Raw genomic sequence first — 22,522 nt, 5'->3', positions numbered from 1 at the left:
GCAATAGTTTGACACGTTTTTCATTATTTGTGAGTTTCCGTGAAAACTCCATCCACTATATATGGTTGGTAAAAGCCCCAGGAAAACGTGGCTGAATGAATTCCGTTAGCTTGCTTAATCACAGCGTGGCAGAAGACGTGCATCAGCGTCAAACCACTGCGATTTCCTGACTTTCAGTAGTCCGTCAGTAAGTCTGCTGGGGCCATTAGTATTCTCCAGAAGGTCCCCTCACCTAGTGCTTTCATGGTAGGCTGTACCCTTTGTCCCCTTGTCCCCGGGTTGCTGCAGTAACCTGTCTCCATGCCGTTAGGTTTTATTCCAAATCAACTGGAAAATACATCGTCAAGTTAATATTCTTGAGTACCATTTTCTGTCATGCCACTGCAGCGAAATGTTCCCCTGTTATCATCCTGGACGCAGGCTCAGACTTGGCCATCACCCAATACTTATTAACTACATGCAAGTTCTACTTCTGGTAGTTTGGTTTTCTCATTACCCCTCTCTATGCCACACGAAACCCTACTTTTGTTACTAATACCTGTTAGTGTAATCCTGATTGCATTATTTCCCTTTGATGTATTTAACTTCAGAATCCAACTCAGATCTTACCTAGTCATCTTTAAATATTGTCTGATGTTGTTTATCACTTTTGGAACTGCCGTAACCAACTAATGAGGCAGTTTAAACCCAGTGGTGATCTTTTGTTTGTTTTGTGTATATTCAGTCAGCTTCTCTGTGTTGTGAGTTCTTCGCTGACAAAGACTTCATTATCATGTCTATGTTTCCGTGCAGAGTTTTAGCACTCAGCATGTGGCAGTCTCTCCAGATATTGGTGTGATTGAATCCCACAATTGGAAAATACCGGGATTTAACCCAGACCTATCGACTTTAAACTCTGGGTTTCTATCAGATTGCCCCAGAATCAGTTATACTTTTTTTTCACCTAACGTAGAAAATATTAAATTCTATAAATTCTGTTAAGGCTAAATCGAGTTTTGTTCCACTCTCTTATTTTCCAAAGTAAGAATTCTGGCTACAGCCATTTCAGGAAGGAATCCTGTATTTTGTTGTATATATTGCTGAGGGTTTAAAATACATCGGTGATGTGTGAAATCACCATTTGGACTCCCTTAAGTGCCTAAAAATCTGGGAGGTCAGGGACTGTATATTCCATGGTTCACTTTTTTTTTTTTAATGTTTATTTATTTTTTGAGAGAGAGAGACAGTGTGAGTCGGGGAGGGGCAGAGAGAGTCAGAGACACAGAATCCCAAGCAGACTCCAGGCTCTGAGTTGCCAGCACAGAGCCTGACATGGGGCTCGAACTCACAAACCATGAGATCATGACCCAAGCCGAAGTCAGATACCCAACCGACTGAGCCACCCATGCACCCCTTTCTTTCCTTTTTTTTTTTTTTTTTTTTTAATCTTCATGTGTCACTTTCTATTTGTCTCAGAATCACAGGTGCTGCATACATACTTATCGAATAAATGCATGGACTAGGTTAGGTACCGCTCTGATAATATGAAAAGGATATTGACTCCCTTCTTTTTATTTTAAGATAAATTAATATGTTCGCTTCACAGGAAGAAAAAAACATAAAGGGATTTTAACTGAGTCAAAAGAGTAGGTTTTCCTGACTCCTAATAACATGAAGCCTTTTCTACTCATGCAAACTTAGATTTTCTGTTGTAAGAGCGAGCCAGGAGAAGTGAGTTTTTGTTAGTGGGTGTGTCCACGTGAGCAGCTGTTGACTTTTTGTCTGTCCATTCAGGTGTTCAGTTTGTACATACTGCGAGGTGGAATGTGGTCCTCAGACCAGCCAGAGACTGGCCTTTGTCTCTTTCTGTGTACGTGTCTGACTATATGATAGAGCCACATGGAAATATTTTTTCAATTAAGCCATGTATGTAATCACTCGACCTAAATCTATCCTCCTCTCTTCTCTGTGTTAATACACGTTAATTAAAAAGTAGCCGGTCTCGTTTGGGTCCACAGTGGGTCGGCGGTCACTGTCCATTTCTTGTTCATCCTGTTTGGGTTTCCATACAGGTCAAGGATGTCGAAGGTACGGCACTGAATTCCTCCTAGCTGGCCAGCAGCGGCGCACCAATGACATGGCCAAAAGCAATTCTGTGGGCCAGGACACCTCTAAGGACTCGGAGGGGGAAATGATCTTTGCCGCGGAGAGCAACTGTGCCCTGCCTCGAGAAGGTGATGGAGAAGCCAGACTGGGCTCGTCAGGGTCCGCGCCGCCTGCGAGGAAGCGGTCCCGGTCCTTCGAGGACGAGAGGAATCCGGCAACAGGGACCAGTCAGTGGGACGGGGCTTCTAAGAAAACGCCACGGCATCGTTCGCTCCTGTCATGCCCAAGACCCTGGGAAGCCAGGCAGGAAGCAGAGGACTTTGTGTCCCGGCCCTCTGCGGAGTCTGGAGAACCCAGCCAGGAAGTGGAAGACGTCGGTCCTGACCCCATTCCTGACTCTTACTATGGGCTCCTGGGGACCTTGCCTTGCCAGGAACCCCAGAGCCACATGGGCAGCCTGCCCAGTGAGGTCCTGAGGCACATCTTTGCTTTCCTCCCTGTGGAAGATCTCTACTGGAACGTGAGCTTAGTGTGCCACTTCTGGAGGGAGATCATCAGCGATCCGCTGGTACGTATAGCACGCGTGGCTCTCTGAGGTCTTCTCTGAAAACACGCGGATTAGTTCCACCTAATGTGTACCTCCGATCTTTGTGCCGCCTCAGAAATGGTGGTTTCTGTTTGCCTGCAGAATAACATCCAGATTCCCGGGGGGCTTTTAAGGCTTTCCTTGTTTGTCCTATGTGTTCGCAGCCTCCTTGCTCGGTTCTCAACATAGGCCTGTGTTCTCTCCCCAAGTAGCTTTCTGCATCGTGAGTGTCGACTGCATATTCCTCACCCTTTACTGGGTGGTCCAGCCGCTTCCCCACCCCCACCCCGTGGAAAGGGCCCCTCCTGTCTTTGTTCGCGTCTTACGCCTTCGAGGTCTGACGTCTTCGAGGCTTCACTCCTTGGAAAGTGAAATGGAAATCTCGTACTTTCTCTTCCTTGTGTTTCTGTAGCAGTCTCTCCCTCTGTCTGAGGCTTATCTCATCTGTATTATGTTTTAGAAAACCTTCCTCTTCCGTTTGCATTGTTGGCTCATGGATGGGAGGCTCTGGTCCTGTTTGTTTTTGCATTCTGTACCGTGCCCATGGTATTTTACACACGGTAGGTGATTCATAAATGAGTCTTGCGCGGAATCACCCCAGTGTCCCTTTTGAGGCTGATACAGCGGGCAGCCCGTGCTCTCAGAAGAGACTTCCTGCTGCTCACTTCGTCCTGCCCTTCTGCTTGGGCTTTAGGTACCCTTCTTCCGTCCCAGGTGCAGGTTCAAGGGCAAACCTGAGGGCTGGGAGTATGTTTTGCTTGGCTTATATGTCCCTTAGACTAGCCAGTGCGGATAAACCACAGAAATGAAGATGAACTCTGCCTTCAAATGTAGCGAAGTTTGGAAATTTAGGCATTTAGTGAGAGATGCACGTATCCAGACTTAGTACGTTTTCCTTCTAAGCATGCAAGATCTGGGTGGAAATTTCATGTCGCCCTTGCTTCATTCTTTGCTTGAGGTCTTGTCTCCTTTCTGAGAACTGTCTTTCTGCCCCCCCCCCCCCCCCTTGTTTTTGGTCTTTCCACCTTTAGATGGGAACTCTGTTTTATGACCTAGTATTTCTACCCACTAAATTGAGATGTCTCCAGCGCAAACTGAAGAGTCACAGATGGGGATAAGCGAGGGCTTTGTCCATTCTGCTCGGGAAGATTTGGGGAAAGATATCCTGGCTTACACTCACCTCATGAAATATCAGACTGGTGCTGTTTTTATCATTGCTAACAATGACATGATGTGTTTATTTCCAGTTTTCTGTAACAGCTTTCATTTTTGTGGCTCACACTTTCTCTGGCTTTCCTATAAGGTGATGGCGGCCTGATAGAATACGTTTGGAAGTCCTCCCTCCTCTTCAGTTTTTTTGGAGTGTTTGAGAAGAAAGGATACTAATTCTTCTAAAAGAATTAATGCTCAGGAGAATTCTCCAGCAAAGCCATCTGGTCCTGGGCTTTTATTTGTTGGGGGTCTTTGGTGACTGACTCAGTCACTTATTATTAGTCTATGGAGATTTTCTGTGTCTTCATGAGTCAGCCTTGCTAGGTTGTCATTTCTTCTTGATTGTCCAATTCATCGATGTGCAATTGTTCGTGCCCTTTGATGTCTGTGATGTCACTTGTAATGTCCCCTCCCTCATTTCTGATTCAGCTATTGGAATCTCTCTCTCTTTTTTTAAAGGCATTTATTTTATTTCTTAATGTTTCTTTATTTTTGAGAGAGAGAAAGAGCTCAAGCAGGGGAGGGGCAGAGAGAGAGGGAGACACAGAATCCGAAGTAGGCTCCAAGCTCTGAGATTGTTCTGTTCCTTTTGCAGAGTGGGGTATTGAAATCTCTATGACTATTATGTTGCTGTCTATGTTTCCTATATTTAGGAGCTCTGATATTTGGCACATATATATTTATGATTGTTTTATCTTCCTGGTGAATTGGCCCTTTTATCTTAATGTAATCCCCTTCTTTCTCTCAGAGTAGTGTTTGACGTAGACTCTATTTTTGTCTGATACTAGTACAGCCATGGTTCTCATATTATTTGGTCTTCTCTAAAACTCAGAGGTACTAGTGTCCTGATAAGGGAAATTGAAGCATCAGCTTTCCCTGGATTCTATTATCAAGTTGGTGTTGGAACTGAAACCAGGGCCCAGTTCTCCTGGTTTCCAACCAAAACGTGCATAATGTTTCGACCCTACCTGCCCAGCTTTTGAATTGTGAGCTCTAAGTGCTTTTCTTTTTTTTTTTTTTTTTATTTATTTTTGGGACAGAGAGAGACAGAGCATGAACGGGGGAGGGGCAGAGAGAGAGGGAGACACAGAATCGGAAACAGGCTCCAGGCTCCGAGCCATCAGCCCAGAGCCTGACGCGGGGCTCGAACTCACGGACCGCGAGGTCGTGACCTGGCTGAAGTCGGACGCTTAACCGACTGCGCCACCCAGGCGCCCCTCTAAGTGCTTTTCAAGTGTTAGAAGGTTGTTTATATGTGTGTGGCTTCATCTGCTGTCTTGTAGCCATTGCCTGCGTGTTATTTTGGATTTTTTTAAACTATTCAGTTCATTCCTTGGAAGAAGCTGTATTACCGATACCTGATGAATGAAGAGCAAGCTGTGAGCAAAGTGGATGGCATCCTGTTGAACTCCGGTATAGAGAAGGAGTCGGACTTGTGTGTGCTCAACCTCATCCGGTGAGTTGCTTGTATTCTGGGAAGAAGGCCGTCTCTGAAGTCCTTTCCCATGCGTTAGCGCTGAGGGTCACCTTCCTCACCGACTCTGCTGTGAATGTCGTACAGCTATACAGCCACCACTAAGTGCTCCCCAAGCGTGGATCCCGGACGGGCGTTGTGGAGTCTGAGGGATCACCTCCTGCTCCCTGAGGCAGAGGCCTGCGTGCGTCAGCACCTCCCCGATCTCCACGCGGCTGCTGCGGTAAGTGAAGTGGCTGTGGGGAGTTGCTGGCGAACGCAGCGCCTTTTCTCGCTGGAAGAAGTGTATTGGTGATTGGGTTTGGCTGAAGATCATTCTAGATTTATTTTCAGAATCTTTCTTTGATCTCTGCTTTGAAACCTCAGTCTTTTCATTGGTCCCATTATGGAAATAACAGACCACGTTGTTATAGATTCGTCATTTTGGAATGATGAAGGAATTTTAAGAGCATTTATCTGATTTCCCATCCTGGTGAAGAATCTTCAACAGAAAGTGGTCATCTGGCCTCTGAAAGCTGTGGCTAATAAGGATTTCTTTACAAGGTAGCCCATTCATTGCCAACAACTGGGTTATTTGAAAGGACCAGAGAAATTAAGGTTCTGACTACAGACACTCATGAGTCAGTGGGAAGCTAGAAATAGACTTCAGTTTCCTGACTCAGTCCTGTGGCTCCTTATCTAGATCAGGAATTCTTAAATTTTCTCTCGGAAGCTACGTGCAACCTCAGCCTGTATTCTGCAACCAGCAGATGGGTGGAGATCCAGCCGTGCGCATTTCTGGCTTTGCTGAAGTGATTGCTGGTGATGGTGGAGTGAGATTTCTTTCTCCGGCTGGCTGGAGTGAAGAGATGTGTGGCGAGATAAGAATGAGAAAGACCCACGTCTAGGGTTGATCGTTTCCGTGTTGGTGAACATTTTCTTAGATCCTTACGGCATGCCGTGTCCATCATGATTCATTGTCAATCATTTACTTAATATTTAACTTAAAGTTTAATAATTATTAAAGAATAACACGAGGTAAGTAGTAGTAATGTTTTAGTGCCAGAGAGTTGTCAGTCTTGACTTTCTCCCCTAAAGATCGCCGTCTCCTTTTGTGTCTCTGCTCCGTGGTGCCTCCCAAGCGGGTACCCATGTCATGTGTGCTTGCTTGGACCCTGTTGAGTCTCTGTGGACCTGAGAGCTTGTACTGGCTGGGCCAGGAATGGTGGGGAGGTGAGAGCGTCCTCTCTATGCAAGTATGCAAGGTCCTACGTTAGGTCCTTTAGTAATGTTTACTAACTGGAGAAAACTTAAGAACTCAGATCCAAAAGTGGTGAGAAGAAAGGAGTCTAGGGTGAAAGAAAAGGTTCCCATGGTTCCCCAAATGCCGTGTGGGAAGCCTGCACTCAGTTCGGGCCATTCGAGATGGCAGCCAAACCCCAGGCTCGGCTTTTCTCACTGGTTGTGTGCCGTGGTTTTAGTAATTGTGTTCTGGGTCTTTTCTCCCCTCCCCTCGCAGGGTGTCAACGTGTGGGCTCTGGTGGCGGCCATCGTGCTCCTCTCTAGCAGTGTGAATGACATCCAGCAGCTGCTCTTCTGCCTCAGGCGGCCCGGCTCCACCGTGACCATGCCAGACATCACGGAGACCCTGTACTGTATCGCCGTGCTTCTCTATGCCATGAGGGAGAAGGGGATCAACATCAGCAACCGGTAAACGATGGGAGGCAGAGCTGAGGCCGGGGCGCGGGGAGAGGTCCCATGCTCGCTGCGGGTTCCAGCCCAAGAGCACACCTTCCCGCTCCCGCTTCTGTAGCCGTGAAAGGAGGGGAGTGTGGGAGTCCCGCATGGCGAGGCAGGGAAGGGTGCTCTGCGATGGGAAGCGCTGTTCGAGTGGGACATGGCACTGAGGCAAGTGGACGGTCAGGGCTCCAGAAGCCTCTGGTGAAAGTTCCCTCACTAAAAGAATTCTTCGTTCATGAGTGGCCAGATTTTCCTAGGAAAGCATTAGGATTTGGTTCCTCCGTTTGTCTATTGGGGCAGGACGTAAGAATCGTGGCCGAGTCTTGCCTGCCTGATCACCTCTAGTGCGTGGGTTGTTGATCCCGAGCGACCGTCCTGCTTTTGCTTGCCGGCAGGTGCACACAGGCCAGGTTGGAGAGACGCAGCAAACTTTAAGCACCTGCTGCATGTCAGCTAGTTTTTCAGGCCTCCGGGATGCCACTGGGAATGAGTCAGCCAATATCATTGCCTCCGTGGACTGTGTGTTCTAGGGAGGGGAGCCAGATACCGTAAGTAGATGCGTTCAACAGGGACATTTTAGTGAGCGGGAAGCGGTACAAAGAAAAAGACCTGGGGGGGCGGGCAAAGGAGGCGGGGAACACTGCGTTACATGGGGTGAGGAAAAGCTTCTCTGAGGAAGTAACATTTGAATGGAAACCTGAAGGCCAAGGTGGGGCTGGGCCATTTGAATTAAGATTTGAGGGGAGAATGTTTTAGCAGGAGTAGATCATTTCAGGGCCCAAAGACGGGAACGAAGTTAGTGTCTACAAGGAACAGACGCAGTCTAGTGTGGACGACTGTAATAAGGACACCAGTACATGGTTATGTGAGGCCGACAGTGGCCAGATGAGGGAAGCTGATGTGGGCCATGGTGAGAAGTCAGGATGAAACCCAAGCTGTGAAGGGCAGTGGTCAGAGGGCCCTGATCACCGACCCAGAGACAGGCGGTGTGATGATGCACCTGTCCCGGGAAAGTGGAAGGTGCAGAGAGGATTTCCTTCCTCTGGAGTCCATGGGCGTGGCTGGTGGTACCCTGTGAGCTGTGGCCCCGTCGGATGGAGCATTCATTCTCCAGAAATGTCGGAGTATACGCTGTGTTTCTGAGTTAAGTTTCATCATTGAACATAATTTACGTTGTATCCCACACCATGGGACAAGGAGTTTAATAATTTTTTTTTTTAATTTAACGTTTATTCATTTTTGAGAGAGAGTGTGAATGGGGGAAGGGCAGAGAAAGAGGGAGACGCAGAATCCGAAGCAGGATCCAGGCTCTGAGCTGCCAGCACAGAGCCCGGCCCAGGGCTCAAAACTCACGAACCGTGAGATCATGACCTGAGCTGAAGTCAGACGCCTAACTGAATGAGCCACCCAGGCGCCTCAAGGAGTTTAATGATTAATTTGGGTGAGACAAATACACAAATGGTGAATCATGTTCTCAAGTGCAGATTCGAACCTGCTAATTACCTCCATGCTCACAAGGACAGAGATAAGGGATGGAGGGTGTGATGTGTTGAATTTTGTTGTGTTTCTGTATTTCGTCCTGCTTTACCTGGGAGATAATAATACTGGAGACTGACGTGTCATGTTATTAAAGGGGTTTGTTGCTTGGAGATCACTTCTCACTCTGGGTGCAGGGAGCGGTGCACTAAATGTGGGCAGCTGGTGATGGAGGGAGAGAAGTCTGGGGTCGGTGTGAACATAGACTTTGGAGTGGCCTCTAGCAGGTGCCCTGTGTCATCTTTGGCCCCTTGTGGTGACTTGGAGGCCGTTTTGTTTTCAGTCGTTGGTAATCATATCTTGTTATCTGTGTAGCACCCTTCCTTTGGGCCCTTAAAAGATAGAATGTTCTCCATGCTTCTCTACTAGTGATCACCTTACAAGAAGCAGAGACAAGAGCAAAGGAGTCTCAGAAAGATAAGATGATGTTAAATTGATTCTGAACAAGAATCTCACTGCTGGGAGTAGAATTTACATTTGTTTTCAGCTGGTTCTTACTGCTTTTGTGTTGAGTTGTCTCTTAGGGTCATAGCTAGTGACTTGTTCCCCAAAGAACATGTCCTGGTCTCTCTCCTTTGCCATTACACACTGGAGCCAGGCATCTTTCCCGAGCTGTGCTTTCCGAGTGTTTTGGTCAGTTCTAGGTATATTTAAAGTGTTTTATTTTTAGTTTTTATTTTTATTTCCATAAAATGGTGGTAGGTATTTCTTTTGAGAAATGGTAAGGAATCTAAATACATCTGTGGAAAACAAGATACAGATTGTGACTTAATTTGAAAATCTCTAAATCTGCTTTTTCCCTATTAGGATTCACTACAACATTTTCTATTGCCTGTATCTTCAGGAGAATTCCTGTACTCAGGCCGCAGAAGTTAAAGAGGAACCATCGGTTTGGCCAGGGTATGTGTATAGGGGTGTGTGTGTGTGTGTGTGTGTGTGTGTGTGTGTGTGTTATCTTCTAGTCTCGATTCTTTCTTAAGGAGGAGAGGTGTTTTGTCTTAACAGCTTCCTTGAGGTATATTTTACATTACATAAAACTCACCCGTTTTAATTGTACAATTCAGTGACTTTCAGTAAATTTACTGAGTGTGCAACCAACATCATAAGCTAGCTTTGGAGCATTTTTATCACCCCAAGGGGAAGGCCTTTTGTTTGGTTAATTTTGTTTCTCCGATTTGCCGGTTTGCTTTGTGACGGTCCGTCACCTGGTCTTTTAAATTCCTTTCTATTTTTCTAATTTCTGTAATGATTATAGCAAGAAAACAACCATCCAGCTCACACAGGAACAACAGCTGATTCTGAACCACAAGATGGAACCCCTCCAGGTGGTAAAGATTATGGCATTTGCAGGTAAGGGAGCTCGCCAGTCGTGGACTACAGTCAGGTTCATGCCTCTTATCCCCACACCCCCTTCCCTGTTACCTGCCAGAATTTCTTCCCTCGTTCTCTTATCCAACTCCCACAATTAAATACTTTTAGAAGCAGCTGTTAGGGAATGCTTGCCTTTTTTTTTTTTTTTAATCCAGGGAGCATCCACACTGGAGTTCTAGGTTGGACAAATAGTTCATAGGAATTAGTTTGTGGGATAGATACCACCAGGATTGACCCAGCTCGTCATTTGTCATTGTATATGCTCGGTCACTGATGGCTCATGGAGTGGCAGGTCCTGTGTCAGTAGCTCCCTGATTTCTGTAGGGTAAAGTCTAAGAGCTTCCCTGACCATTTGATTCTAACCTACATTCCTAAATACGCTGTCTGTCATTTTCTTGCCTCAGTCAATTAATTGTACTTACAGTCTCCTAAAGTACTTGGTTATTCTTTTGTCTGAACCTTCGCCCATATTGTTTTCTCTACCTGAGATTCCTTCCTGCTGCTTTTCTGCCTAAATATCCTACTGTAAACAACAGCACCCATTCATCAAATGCCTGGCACTGTGCTGAATCCTAACAATGCTCCATAAGGCTGGTTAGTTATCTGTGTTTTATAGGTAAGGATTTGAAGCTCAGAAAAATTAAAATGACTTGCCCCAGGTTAAATAAATAAGTGGAGGAGGTAGAATTCAAAGCTGGATCTGTTTCTTCCTCAGAACATGCTTTTTCCCCTCCCCTTCGCTCCCCCCCACCCCCTTCTTTGCTGTGTTTGACTCTGTCATTTTCGTTTCTTCCTGATGGAGCCTTCTTTAGCCATTTGAGTCCTACGTGATCTCTGAACTCTTACAGCAACTGATCATGTGTATTAACTATTTGGTACCTGATTATATAAGAAGTATAGCCAACACAGACATTTTATAGATACTTCCACACTGTGTCATTAATCTTCACAGTAGCCCTGTTAGGTAGGGAAAGAGTTACTCTTTTTTTCTTTTATAGGTGAGATTTTTTTGTTTCCAAATTCATATTCTTTTTTGGTCTACTGAGTTGTCACACTTTCATTTTGTTCTAATTGTTTCGACTGTGTTAGTATTGTATTCCCAACAAGATTATAATACAGGAACCTTGCTTTATGTTTTGTTTTTTTTTTTAACATACTCCCAGTGTTTAGCATACAGCTGGTCATGCAGTAGGTGCTCATAGGTACTTGTGAAGTGAATGGTGACTGAATAACTGAGTGAACGGTGGAGAGGCAGGCCACACCAGAGAGCTCAGAACGGGCCAGAAGCATCCTTGAATCTCTCTTGCGTGCTCTTGCTGTTGACGCATTACTGATGCCTACGCCAGCAATAGCTACTCTTCCTGAACTTCTCGGCTGGGATTATCTTTGATGGTTATCTTTATCCTGCCAGACCCTACATAGTCAGTGTTGCCCACACATGGCTGAGGAGCAGAGTGACGGTCAGTGAGGTCAGGTGCTCGGCTAGAACCTGCCAGAGCCATGATCCCAGCCCAGGTCAGTCTGGCTTAGAATCCACTCCTCTTTGCACTGCACCCTTTTTAGTTTTTACCAGTATTGAGAAACTTGTCACTGTCTGGTGTCAGGCAAGAGGCAAGGTAAGCATGGATAAGACTTGATTAGGACATCCTTCGGAACAGTTTTTCCTGGTCAGAGGGTCACCTCCTTTCCTCTTGGCTTCCCCAGGCACCGGGAAGACCTCTACCCTGGTCAAGTATGCTGAGAAGTGGTCTGAGAGCAGGTTTCTGTATGTGACATTCAACAAGAGCATCGCAAAGCAGGCCGAGCTAGTCTTCCCCAGCAATGTCATCTGCAAAACCTTTCATTCCATGGCCTATGGACACGTCGGGCGGAAGTGAGCATGGCGTCGCCACCGTCATTGTTGTGTCTAATTCCTGTTTTTCCCATTGTGATCATCATGGTTACATATGAACTTGTATACAACGGCACTAAGAAAATTTAATGCTTTTCTCTCCATTCAAAGGCAGGGAATACAAAGATATTTAGTGATTTCTACTTTTACCCTGTAAAAATATATTGTTTGCAAAGACTAGTGTCTTACTGAGGTGAGCATCCTCCTTCTTCTGGAGCTGAGGCACAGAAAGTCAAAATGACTTGTCTGAAGTGCAGACTTTCACCATCCTGACTGACATGTTTCCCTTGGCTGAGGGAGGGGGGACATCTCAGCTGAAGTGCACTCCGCCCAGGCCTCCTGGGGGCCTCTGAACTAGCATACCATCAGACGTGAAGGCTTCAGGGAGCTTCGAGTGTCCCCCCAGACCTCTTGGAGTCTGGTCCACACCATGGAGTAATAGTGTCTGCCTTGAGCCACTCCCTCTTTCTGGTTATTGTGTGAGAATTTTTGAAAGCCTGGTGAAGCCATTTCAAATCCTACATGGACCTTGTTAAACTTCTCTAACTTTTTTTTTTTTCTTTTACCTCTCATGTATATGTGACACTCCAGGTGGCCAGGTGGTGTCACTGTAGAGAAGGGGGTTGGGGTAGTGGAGAGACACTAAATCCCATGTTACCAGTAAAGTCAAATACTGTTTATCTGGGGTATGCATTCCAGGTACCAATTAAAGAAGAAATTGAATCTCTTCAAGTTGACCCCTTTCATGGTCAATTCTGTCCTTGCTGAAGGGAAAGGTGGATTCATAAGGGCCAAGCTCGTGTGTAAGACTTTAGAAAACTTCTTTGCCTCGGCTGACGAAGAGCTGACGATTGATCACGTGCCTATCTGGTGTAAGAACAGCCAAGGACAGAGAGTCATGGTTGAACAGAGTGAAAAGCTGGTGAGTATCTAACTGTTTTTCATATTACGGGTCTAGGACAAATGAGCAGAGCTGACACGATCCAGTGTTCTGCTTATCTTCCGTTTCTTTGAACCTGCTGGCAGGGAGTCCAGGTGGAGGGTCAGACTGCAGGCCTGCCTCGATAGCCATGAGGTGTGCGGTGTCTTCTGTGAAGCGCACTCACAGACTTATCTTCACACTGGTGCTCTTTATTTGCCAGATGAGGTTTATACCCACCCAGACACAGGGACACGGGAGCCCGGACCAGGTCTTTGTCACGGTTCTGCTGTGGCGGCAGATCCCTCTGCTGTAGTGGCATCCTCCCAGGGTTTATGAGAGCTTGTAGTGAGTGGGTCTGCTGAATGTAGAATCTACAGATCGGGAATCACTTTTCTCGTTTTTATTGTCTTTTTAATTATTAGCCATTCTTTGTATGGTTTAGTGGTCAGTCATAAATCTAGAGAGTTAGTCCAGCTTTTTCTGGTTCATCAGATCTTGTGCTCTTTATTCCCGCCCCCCCCCCAACCCCGCAGATCTTGTGCTCTTTGAGCGATGTTCTGTCACTGGGCTTGGTATGGCCCCAGCTTCTTACTCATCTCTGCACTTGACATTGTCCAAAGGCTATCGTGGAGCCAGAGGGAGGTTAGGTGACTGCCGCTCACCGTGCTGTGATGGTGCCTTTGCTCTGACCTCTGTATATGGGAATGAAAGTGATTTCAGGAGGTGTCTTTTCGAGGGTCTTAAACCGTGACTTGCCATATCACTTGCTTTCTAGAACGGTGTCCTTGAAGCAAGCCGACTCTGGGACAACATGCGGAAGCTGGGGGAATGCAAAGAAGAGGCGTACCAAATGACTCACGATGGTATGCCAGTTCCCAGATCTCCACATCTGTTAAATGTGACTGTTCCACTTACGGGTTCTGACTCCTGCTACTCCCTTCTTTTAGGCTATTTGAAACTCTGGCAGCTGAGCAAGCCTCTGCTTGCCTCTTTTGACGCCATCTTTGTGGATGAGGCCCAGGACTGTACCCCAGGTGATAAACTATTCAGGACATCAGTAGTCTCAAACACATAGAAACAACATCACGATTATGTAAGAGGACATGTGAAATAAGTTGATGATTCTCATTTGTCATAAAGAAGAGGAGCAGATGATAATTTAGTCATGCGGAAATCCCTCATTATTTGACTCTGGGTTCCAGCACTTGTCCTTCCCCCCACTGAGAGCAAATTTATTTTCCTGTAAATGTTTTGCTTTGGTTATTCTTAAAACGTTGACTAAGCCTAGGTCATCAGGCGATCAGGTCCTAGACTCCTGCTGAGTGGGCACAGCCAGTCAGCTCAGAGCGGAAAGTTTGCGTTGTGTGGTTTTCAAGTGGCTGATAGAAAACAGTGTGACTTTGTAGGTCCTTTGTGAGCTTTGGGTTATAATCATAGAGAAGGCAATTTGTCTCATTTTTTTTATTTGCCAATGTGGTTTCTTAGACTCCATCACTTATCCGGGACTAAAAATAATCTGCATTCCTAGGATTAGAAACGGTTTCTCTTGTCCACGATACAGTTGTTTCTTTGCATTGCCTGCGTATCCCGCAGGGAAAGACAACCCTGTTGTCCAGAGTGCCCTGGCTTAGTTTCATAAAGCATTTTCATCTTTTTCTGTGGTAAATATGGTTTCTTTTTGCTCTGTGAGTTGGCATCCTTCAGCTCTCTTACCGTGCCTCTTATTGGTTGCAGCTATCATGAACATAGTTCTGTCTCAGCCATGTGGGAAAATCTTTGTAGGGGACCCACATCAACAGATCTATACCTTCCGCGGTGCGGTCAATGCTCTGTTTACAGTCCCTCACACGCACGTCTTCTATCTCACACAGGTAAGCGCTCTCTCTGCTTCCGAGTCCCCGGAACCATATAAGCGAGCATGACGCTTCCCCAGCCTCGTTTTCCGCTGGTTACCGTGCGCCAGGCACCGCGCAGGGTTTCCCGTCGGGCGCAGGGCGTGTAGCAAATCCTCGCTTCTCCGCCGTGGTGCCGTGTGCTGCTCAGGGGGCCTGCGGAGTCCCAACTGTTTGCATAAGTTACGCGCCTCTGTCACCGTGTTCTCACTCGCACTGCCGGCGCCTTCCCGTGAATCGAGGGGGTGGCACCAAATGGTGCTGGCAGTCTTCGTATTCTTCCCTGTGACGCCCTTGGGGTAAAGCAAACAAGCGGTTCACTCGAGAGTGCCCCGGTGACGCAGCAGACGTCACTGACTGCTGGCCCTTGGGTACGTCCCCAGCATTCTGCGTGACGAAGCGCAGAGGGCGAGTAAGGTGCGTCTGCACGCCCGAGCGTGCCTGCCGGCCGCGTCTGACGCACGGTGCCGCCCTGACGCACGGGCGCTGTTGTGAGCGGGTTGTGAGCTCAGCGGCCTGCTGTCGTGTGCGGCGCCGCTGGGACTCGAGAGAGCGGCCGACAGACTTGGGTGTTTGGCGTTTTCTCAAAAATGAACGGAGGGAGCTGTGACTTCAAGGAAAACAGCTGACAAATGTTTGTTGCCAAAGAGAAAACCCCTGCTTTCAAGTGAAAGGAAAATTTTGGAAAACGCCTGTCTGCCACCGCCAGCCTGACAACTGGTGGCGTCCTTGGTTGTCTGAAAAAGCCCGAATGATCCTCCCTTTTCCAGTACCTGTCTAGATTTCTTCTGGAAAGAAGATTTGTATCTTCTCCCCCCACTTAGTTATTCAGTCGTTTACATCAATATGGATTCACGGGTATTTTATTTTTAGATTTTGGGGCACGGCTCACGCCGAATGGTTCTGCAGCAGCCAAGTATTATTTGTTCAGAGTCTCGTGTTTTCCTTCGACAGCATTCTGGACGTTCACCGAAGCACGTAGTAGTGTGTTTAAGTCATAAATGCCTGGAAGAGGGCAATACATACATAAATACAGGAGTTTGGAGACAAGTGGTGTCTTTCTAGTTGCAGTGATCAAGGAAGCGTTGGGTATGGGGCCAGGTTTTGAAGGGTGGGGAATTGTTCTGCCGTGTGCGGAGGCAGGGAGGTGCAGGGAATGCTTGAGAAGGGAAGCTACTACTGATGGCCGGCCGCGTGGGGCCGTGGTTTTAAATTAATGTTAGGGAGTCTCCGAGGCAAGGGGAGAAGCCCCCCCGCCCTCCCTCCATCTTTTGTGTAGTTTACACGTTTTCATTAGATTTGATTTGGAAGGAAGGGTAGATTTGCTTAAAAGTTTTCCACTGGTCTTGGGGAATAAAAGGAATCAAGGCTGTGAGGGATGTTGAAAGTGCACGCATCACCTTTTCCTTCACGTGCTGCTCTTCCGTGTCTGTGGCCAGGGTGTGGCCCGATGAAAGTGTGCGGGGCAAGAGTCATGTGTCAGAGGCATGGAGACTCGCTTGGCAGCAGGAGGGAGAGACCCAGGGGGTGAAGCAGGAAGCTCGGGTTGCTGAGCTGAGTGGAGCTGGTAGCCGTGGTGGGAAAAATAGTACAGAGCCCATGGTGGGAGAATTTTCCTAGGTGTGGATTTGGGGGTAAGGAATAAAGAAAAATAGGTAGCCTGAAGGTTCGAGATGGAAAAATGCAATTCTGAAAGCTTGAAGTCAAGTCAGCGATGGTTGGGTTGTTAAGATTCTTCCATCCAGTCCTAGTGGGCTTACCGTGGGGAATCGGCCCATCCCCTTTCCAGGTCGGGTGTCGGGGGTGACCGGTTGGGTTTGGCAAGGCCGGGACTCGGTGGTGATAGAAACATGCTAACGTACTTCAGGGAGGGGTTGTTGACTCCTTTTGTTTTGTCGTTTTCCCGCAGAGTTTTAGATTTGGTGTAGAAATAGCTTATGTGGGAGCTACTATCTTGGATGTCTGCAAGCGAGTAAGGAAAAAGACTTTGGTCGGAGGAAACCATCAGAGTAAGGCTTTGGTTACTCTCTGTTTATTTGCTACAAAAATTAGTTTTCCTGTTTATTTGGATTTGCCACAGTTTGTACTCTCTCCCAAAAGGTGGCATTAGAGGTGACACAAAGGGGCAGGTGGCCCTGTTGTCCCGGACCAATGCCAATGTGTTTGATGAGGCCGTGCGGGTGACCGAAGGAGAAGTGCCTGCCAGGATACATTTGATTGGGGTAAGCGTAAATTTCTGTTGACTGCTTCATGCTCAGAAACAGACATAGCCGATGAAAACCGTCAACTTAATTAGGATTATTATGCAAGTTTGGGGCACTGCCTGCACCGGGACCAAAGTCTTTGCCCCTGGCTGTTCTGATTATGTGAGCCGGACGTTCCTATAAACACTCAGTGATGACTGAGGACCTTTCCTTCCACTTCTTGAAAAATTAAGGCCCTTCTCATCTTGGCTGTGCAAATGAGGCCGCCAGCTGGCTACCTGCGAGTGTGTGTGTTTTGTTCATTAGCCTGAGAACGAGTGAGCTGCCAACACAGCTGGGGAGCGCTGGCGGGCTCCAGTGTAGACAGTGTGAACACCTGGGTTCTAGCTCTGGTTCTGTCACTAACTTTGCGTGGCTTCTGGCAAGTCACAATTTCTGTGTGCCTCGTTCTCTCCATCTCTGAGACAAAAACAATGCCTTTCCTTTACCTGTTTCATGGGGAAGTTAGGATTAAGTGACACGTGTGCGACATTTTTAACTCTTGGAGGCAAAGTTAGCTGACTAAAAGACATTCGCTCCTTTTATGAAAAAGTGTTTTTGAGGGCCTACTATGTGTAGGTCCTCACTAAATAGAGTCAGTGAATCGTAATCAAAAGATGTTCAGTTTTCTTTTTTATTGATAAAGATTATATAGCCAAGTTACAGAAGTTTTAGAAGTTAAAGGGGGAAAAAATCACCTTTAATCTCAGTGTTTCAGATACTACTTCTCAGTTTGCTACATATGTCTTTGTGTTTATAGACATGCATTTCTACATATTGCAATTATAGTGTACATAAAAACGTGCATTTTTTTTACTCCGCACGTAAGCTCCTTTTCTATCATGTTGCTACGGGAGTGACTACAGTATCTCATCTAGTGGTTATAGTGTAATTCATGCATTTTTGTTATTGTAAGAAAATAGCACTTCTGGAGTGTTGCCCATGCTGGGCATGGTAGACCGTAAGCGGCTCTTGTCCCTCTGTCGCTCCCCCAAGCTGTCTGAAGCGTGTGTCAGCACCTTTGACCACATCTGCCTTCCAACTATAACACGTACTGTCTTATTTTGGTCTCTGTTTTATGTTAATGGCTTATGTGTCCCTTCCCAAAATGATGGCACATCCTTGGAGTGTGGCGCCTTGGTTGTGGCTCTCTTCTCTGCTGGGGTACCCCGGCAGTGCTGAGCTTGTGCTGCTAGGTAGAATGGGGTACACTACGATATGATCAGCCCCTCTCCTGCAGGAGCTAACCTTTTACAACATGCAACAGGTTGGGCCTGCAGACATTCTCTAGTGTAGCTCTTTCCTCCAAAGAGAGGGGGTAAATATTCATACTCCACACTTTGTATTCAGGCGTTATTGTATCTTTCATTACAGCCATGTTCCTGTCCCTAAAAGATAGATAATTTATTTTTTTATTTTTAATTTTTTTTAACGTATGTTTATTTTTGAGAGAGAGAGAGTGAGCGAGCATGCATGAGCAGGGAAGGGGCAGAGAGAGAGGGAGACACAGAATCCAAAGCAGGCTCCAGGCTCTGAGTTGTCAGAGCCCAACGTGGAGCTTGAACTCACAAACCAGGAGATCATGACCTGAGCTAAAGTCGGATGCTTAACTGACTGAGCCACCGAGGCACCCCTGGAAGGTAGACAATTTAAATTGCCCCTTTTTGACAAGAAAGCAACGTGCAGCAGGTTCTTGCCCCCTCTTTTTTTTTTAAACATCGGAAGAGTTAGAGGTGGCAGCCGGAACTTAGCATTTGATAATCCTGAGTGTTCAGGCTGCGTGACAACCCATTGCTTCTGTGCTTGATGAAGGTTCCCGCGTTCTGTCTGTGTGCTTTGGGGTGCAACTTGGGATCCGTTCCCAAGAAAACCTCTCACCCCCAAATCCCATCTCTATGTTTGCTTTACTTTGTTTTGTTAAAACAATGACAGTAACAAACTCGCATGGAGAACAACAAAAAAACCAAAAATCCCACCACAAAACTTTTTCAGGGGATTAAATCATTTGGATTGGACAGAATCATTGATATTTGGATCCTTCTTCAGCCAGAGGAAGAACGGAAGAAACGTGAGTACCCTCCTGGCAGTGGTGTAGTGGACCAAAGTGCTCTAGTGACAAGGGATGGGAGAAGGCTGGGCGTGTTCTGAGTCAGCACTCTTGTTTTCCCTGGAGAAGGATGGAGCAGGCGTGGCTCTGTTCCCACCCAGAGCCGGATGCCTGAGGCCTCCTGTTGCCAGAGGTGCAGAGAGCTCTTTCCAGACCCTTCTCTCAGGAGTCTGAATTTCTGCCTAATGTTGGTCCCCCAGGCCGTCTTCCCTCACCATCTTTCTGTGTGCCTGGCACCTTTACCCGCCGAGACCTCTGCATGGGCCCCCACGATCCTTTCTAACACTCTGGAGCGCATTTCTTTCCCGTCCTGCGCTTTTTCACATCCCTGTGAGGTAGGTAAGGACGCCAAGGGTAGGGCTCTTGAGCCTCGGTTTGGAGACAGAGAGGCTAGAGCACAGGTCCTTTTTGACTTGCCCCGGGTCACACAGCAGGTTAGTGATGCAGTCGGGACTAGAACCCGGATCTCGCAGCTTCGAGACGTTTGCTTACGATGCCGCAGTCTAGTGCGGCCCCGTCGTGTTAACCCGAGTGCGTGTTCTCCTCAGAGAACCTCGTTATTAAAGACAAGTTTATTAGAAGATGGGTGCACAAGGAGGGCTTCAGTGGCTTCAAGAGGTATGTGACCGCGGCTGAGGATAAGGAGCTGGAGGCCAAGATTGCAGTCGTTGAGAAGTATAACATCAGGATTCCAGAACTGGTGGAGAGGATAGAGAAGTGTCACATAGAAGACCTGGACTTCGCAGGTAAGGAGGGCACGGCCTCTTCTCGTCCTGGCGGGACGAGGGTCGGGCGCTCGACTTCCTGCATGCAATCCCGTGTGGCCACGAGGGTGTTGTGCTCCCGGCCCCTCCTGGGAGGAAGGGAGCAGAGGGGCTGTTCGCTGGGGGCCCTGTGTGTGAGCCCGGGCTGGCCGCCCAGCGCTCCCGTGGGCCTCTGGCCCTTCGCCGGCAGACCGGGGGTGGGCAGGTCCCCGTGGGCCCGGGGGTGTGATTCCGATGGACTGGCTCGCCTTTAGTGAATTTGCTACATCCCCTCATTTTATTTCTCTCTCTTTTTTTTTTTCCCCCGACTGTTGTTTCCTCTTTCCCTGCCAAGCAACATACGGGTGAGGGAACGTTGGTTTTAGGAGTAAAGCAGCGAGAGCACGCTTTTCCTTTCCTGTCTCGGTCCTTCCCCTGTCAGGCCCCCATCTAATCGTACGCTCTCTGTTTGTTCCAGAGTACATTTTGGGCACTGTACACAAAGCCAAAGGCTTGGAGTTTGACACTGTGCACGTTTTGGACGATTTTGTGAAAGTGCCTTGCGCCAGGCACAACCTTGCACAGCTGCCCCACTTCAGAGTCGGTGAGGAGCCTGTGCGTGGGGGGGGGTGGGAGGGGGGGCTGGGCACCTCCTCTGGATGGCCTGCTTTCTGTTGTCTGGTATGGGCTCTGGGCAGGATCCTTCTAGAAGAAAAACAGCTCCATTTCTGTGGTTTTTTATTGTTGTACTGTGTTTTTCGAAACGCCTATCTTGGGCCCACCCCCCAGGGCTGCTGGCGGGATGGCTGTGCCCACGGCCGGCCTGTTCTGCCCATACCAGCTCTCAGCTCTGGGATTTTCACCACCGCATACCCGACGCCCAGCCTCATTTAAGCTTTAACATACACAGGTGACCTGCTCACCCAAGTGTTGTTTTTTAAAATTAAATCCCCTTTTTCTTAAAGAGGCCAGGAAATCCTAAAAGGTGAAAAAGTAAGCAATTTGTGTTGTCTTTTTATATAAATTTATACTCAAGGCTATTTGTTATGCTTTGAGCATCAGTGCAGTTATTATGGTTTTGAATCGTAGAATTAAACCATGTGAAGTTTTTCTGCAAACAAACGCTTCATTAACTGTGAACTCTGAATCTGGGGCATAGGGTACATCGGTGGGGTGCAAATAGAAATACTAGAAACTCCTTATCTCCCATGAATATATTCGTTAGGTTATAGAAAGACGTGGTGTTGAAGATAAATTAGAGCAGAGGGAGGCAAGGAAGGGCCCTTGAGAGATAAGAGTGGCTCGATACTGGGGAAGAAGAGTTTACTTAATATGCTACTGTTTGTTTTTTTTTTTTTTCCCCTTGCTGGTCATTGAACCCGTATGTGTGTTTTTGGTTTTTCTATAACAGCTTTATCGAGTTGTAATTCACATACTATACAGTCTACCCATTTAAGGCACACAGTGTAACAGCCTAACACGTACTGACACCTCAGCCGCTCGGTACCGAGCTCCCAGCATCGTGTTGGCTGTTGTGAATGTGAGGGGAGTGGCTTCAGGCAGGCGGGAAAGCCTCGTAATGTGTGATTCTTCCCTGCTCGTCGGGTGCCAGCCCAAGACGTTTCCAGCTTGGACTGAGTAAGAGAGGGGGACGGTGTCAGGAAAAGGAAAGAATGTGGGCTTTGGAGATAAGTAGCATTGGGTTCGGCTCCTGGGCACTTGCTTATTAGCCTTGGCCTGTGTGTCAGAGTGACTCGAACTCTGTGAGCCTCAGTTTCCCCCATCAGTGCCACCTGGCTGTCATGAAGGGAACTGGGAGAGTGGATGAAAACATGCACCGGGCACAGCACAGGTGATGAGTAACTAGTGAGCAGGATCCTGGGATGTACCAGCAGCCGCACAAATTAAAACTTGGCGTTTCGTGCCACAAGTCTTTTAGGTCTTTGTTTGTTTTTGGAGGTGGTATTTGTAGGAAAATTTTGTGTATACGGCCAGCCGGTCTTGAGTGGTTTTTCTTAGTGGGGGAGCATGGAGGGGTGGTAAACATTTAGATGAAGACGTACATTGTCGTAAGCAGGCTTTTGAGTTGATCCACTTCTTCCCTTTACTTTCTTCAGAGTCGTTTTCTGAGGATGAATGGAATTTACTGTATGTCGCGGTAACTCGTGCCAAGAAGCGTCTCATCATGACCAAGTCCTTGGAGAACATCTTGACTTTAGCTGGGGTAAGAGGAACCAGTAGCATAAGTTAACTTCGCGACATTCACAGTTTATGCGTTTGAACGAGGGGTCAGCCTGTGGCCTGTGAAGGCCTTTGGTTCAGGCTCCTGAGCGGGAAGAGAAGGGCTCCTCTCGCTCCAGCGCACAGGGGCTCGTGGCTCTTGGGAAAACACCAGCAAGAGTGTTTTCTGTGTCTGCACTTCCGTCCTCCCCTTCCCTGGCCGGCTTGGAAGGAATATGTCCTCAGCAGGGGAGCATGAATATTCAGGCACCTCCCCCCTCCCAGGGAGGGGTGGGGCTGAGATGCCAGAAAAGGTCGGTGCTCAGTCTTCACCCCTTACAGACCAACCTGCTCCCCACCTTCTTGATTTCTGACTCTTTGCTGCCTTTCACAGGTCGGAACATAAACCATTTCATCTTTTCAACCCTGTTGGAAACTACACCAGAAATTTGAGCTCTAAGTCACTGCTTTGAGTAGTAGTCCATCTTTCCCTGAACCAAAGATACTTAATTTTTACGCTT

At 47.4% G+C, this 22,522-nt stretch overlaps 1 protein-coding gene across 7 annotated transcripts in view; it reads left to right on the top strand.

Moving 5' to 3' along the window:
• The window catches only part of FBH1 (F-box DNA helicase 1), a 183,398-nt gene that overhangs the window by 14,565 nt on the left and 146,311 nt on the right, over positions 1 to 22,522 (top strand). For all 7 annotated transcript variants that reach the window (XR_002083248.2, XM_019460864.2, XM_019460867.2 and 4 more), the window contains 17 exons: positions 2,052 to 2,653; positions 5,209 to 5,339; positions 5,445 to 5,580; positions 6,856 to 7,046; positions 9,420 to 9,512; positions 9,868 to 9,962; positions 11,688 to 11,856; positions 12,574 to 12,796; positions 13,572 to 13,659; positions 13,744 to 13,830; positions 14,531 to 14,667; positions 16,598 to 16,697; positions 16,789 to 16,910; positions 18,924 to 18,999; positions 19,587 to 19,784; positions 20,260 to 20,385; positions 21,899 to 22,005. Coding sequence is in view for 6 of the 7 variants with exons in the window: in XM_019460865.2 (XP_019316410.2) it covers positions 2,052 to 2,653; positions 5,209 to 5,339; positions 5,445 to 5,580; positions 6,856 to 7,046; positions 9,420 to 9,512; positions 9,868 to 9,962; positions 11,688 to 11,856; positions 12,574 to 12,796; positions 13,572 to 13,659; positions 13,744 to 13,830; positions 14,531 to 14,667; positions 16,598 to 16,697; positions 16,789 to 16,910; positions 18,924 to 18,999; positions 19,587 to 19,784; positions 20,260 to 20,385; positions 21,899 to 22,005 (2,681 nt within the window). In the remaining variant the exon portion in view is untranslated. The remainder of the gene's footprint in view (positions 1 to 2,051; positions 2,654 to 5,208; positions 5,340 to 5,444; positions 5,581 to 6,855; positions 7,047 to 9,419; positions 9,513 to 9,867; positions 9,963 to 11,687; positions 11,857 to 12,573; positions 12,797 to 13,571; positions 13,660 to 13,743; positions 13,831 to 14,530; positions 14,668 to 16,597; positions 16,698 to 16,788; positions 16,911 to 18,923; positions 19,000 to 19,586; positions 19,785 to 20,259; positions 20,386 to 21,898; positions 22,006 to 22,522) is intronic.

This window comes from Panthera pardus, unplaced genomic scaffold (genome assembly GCF_024362965.1).
Source record: "Panthera pardus isolate Hobbes unplaced genomic scaffold, ASM2436296v1 HiC_scaffold_6, whole genome shotgun sequence".
Classification (NCBI taxonomy): domain Eukaryota; kingdom Metazoa; phylum Chordata; class Mammalia; order Carnivora; family Felidae; genus Panthera; species Panthera pardus.
The sequence above is the reverse complement of the archived record's forward strand: the minus strand, read 5'-3'. Positions and strand labels throughout refer to the sequence as shown.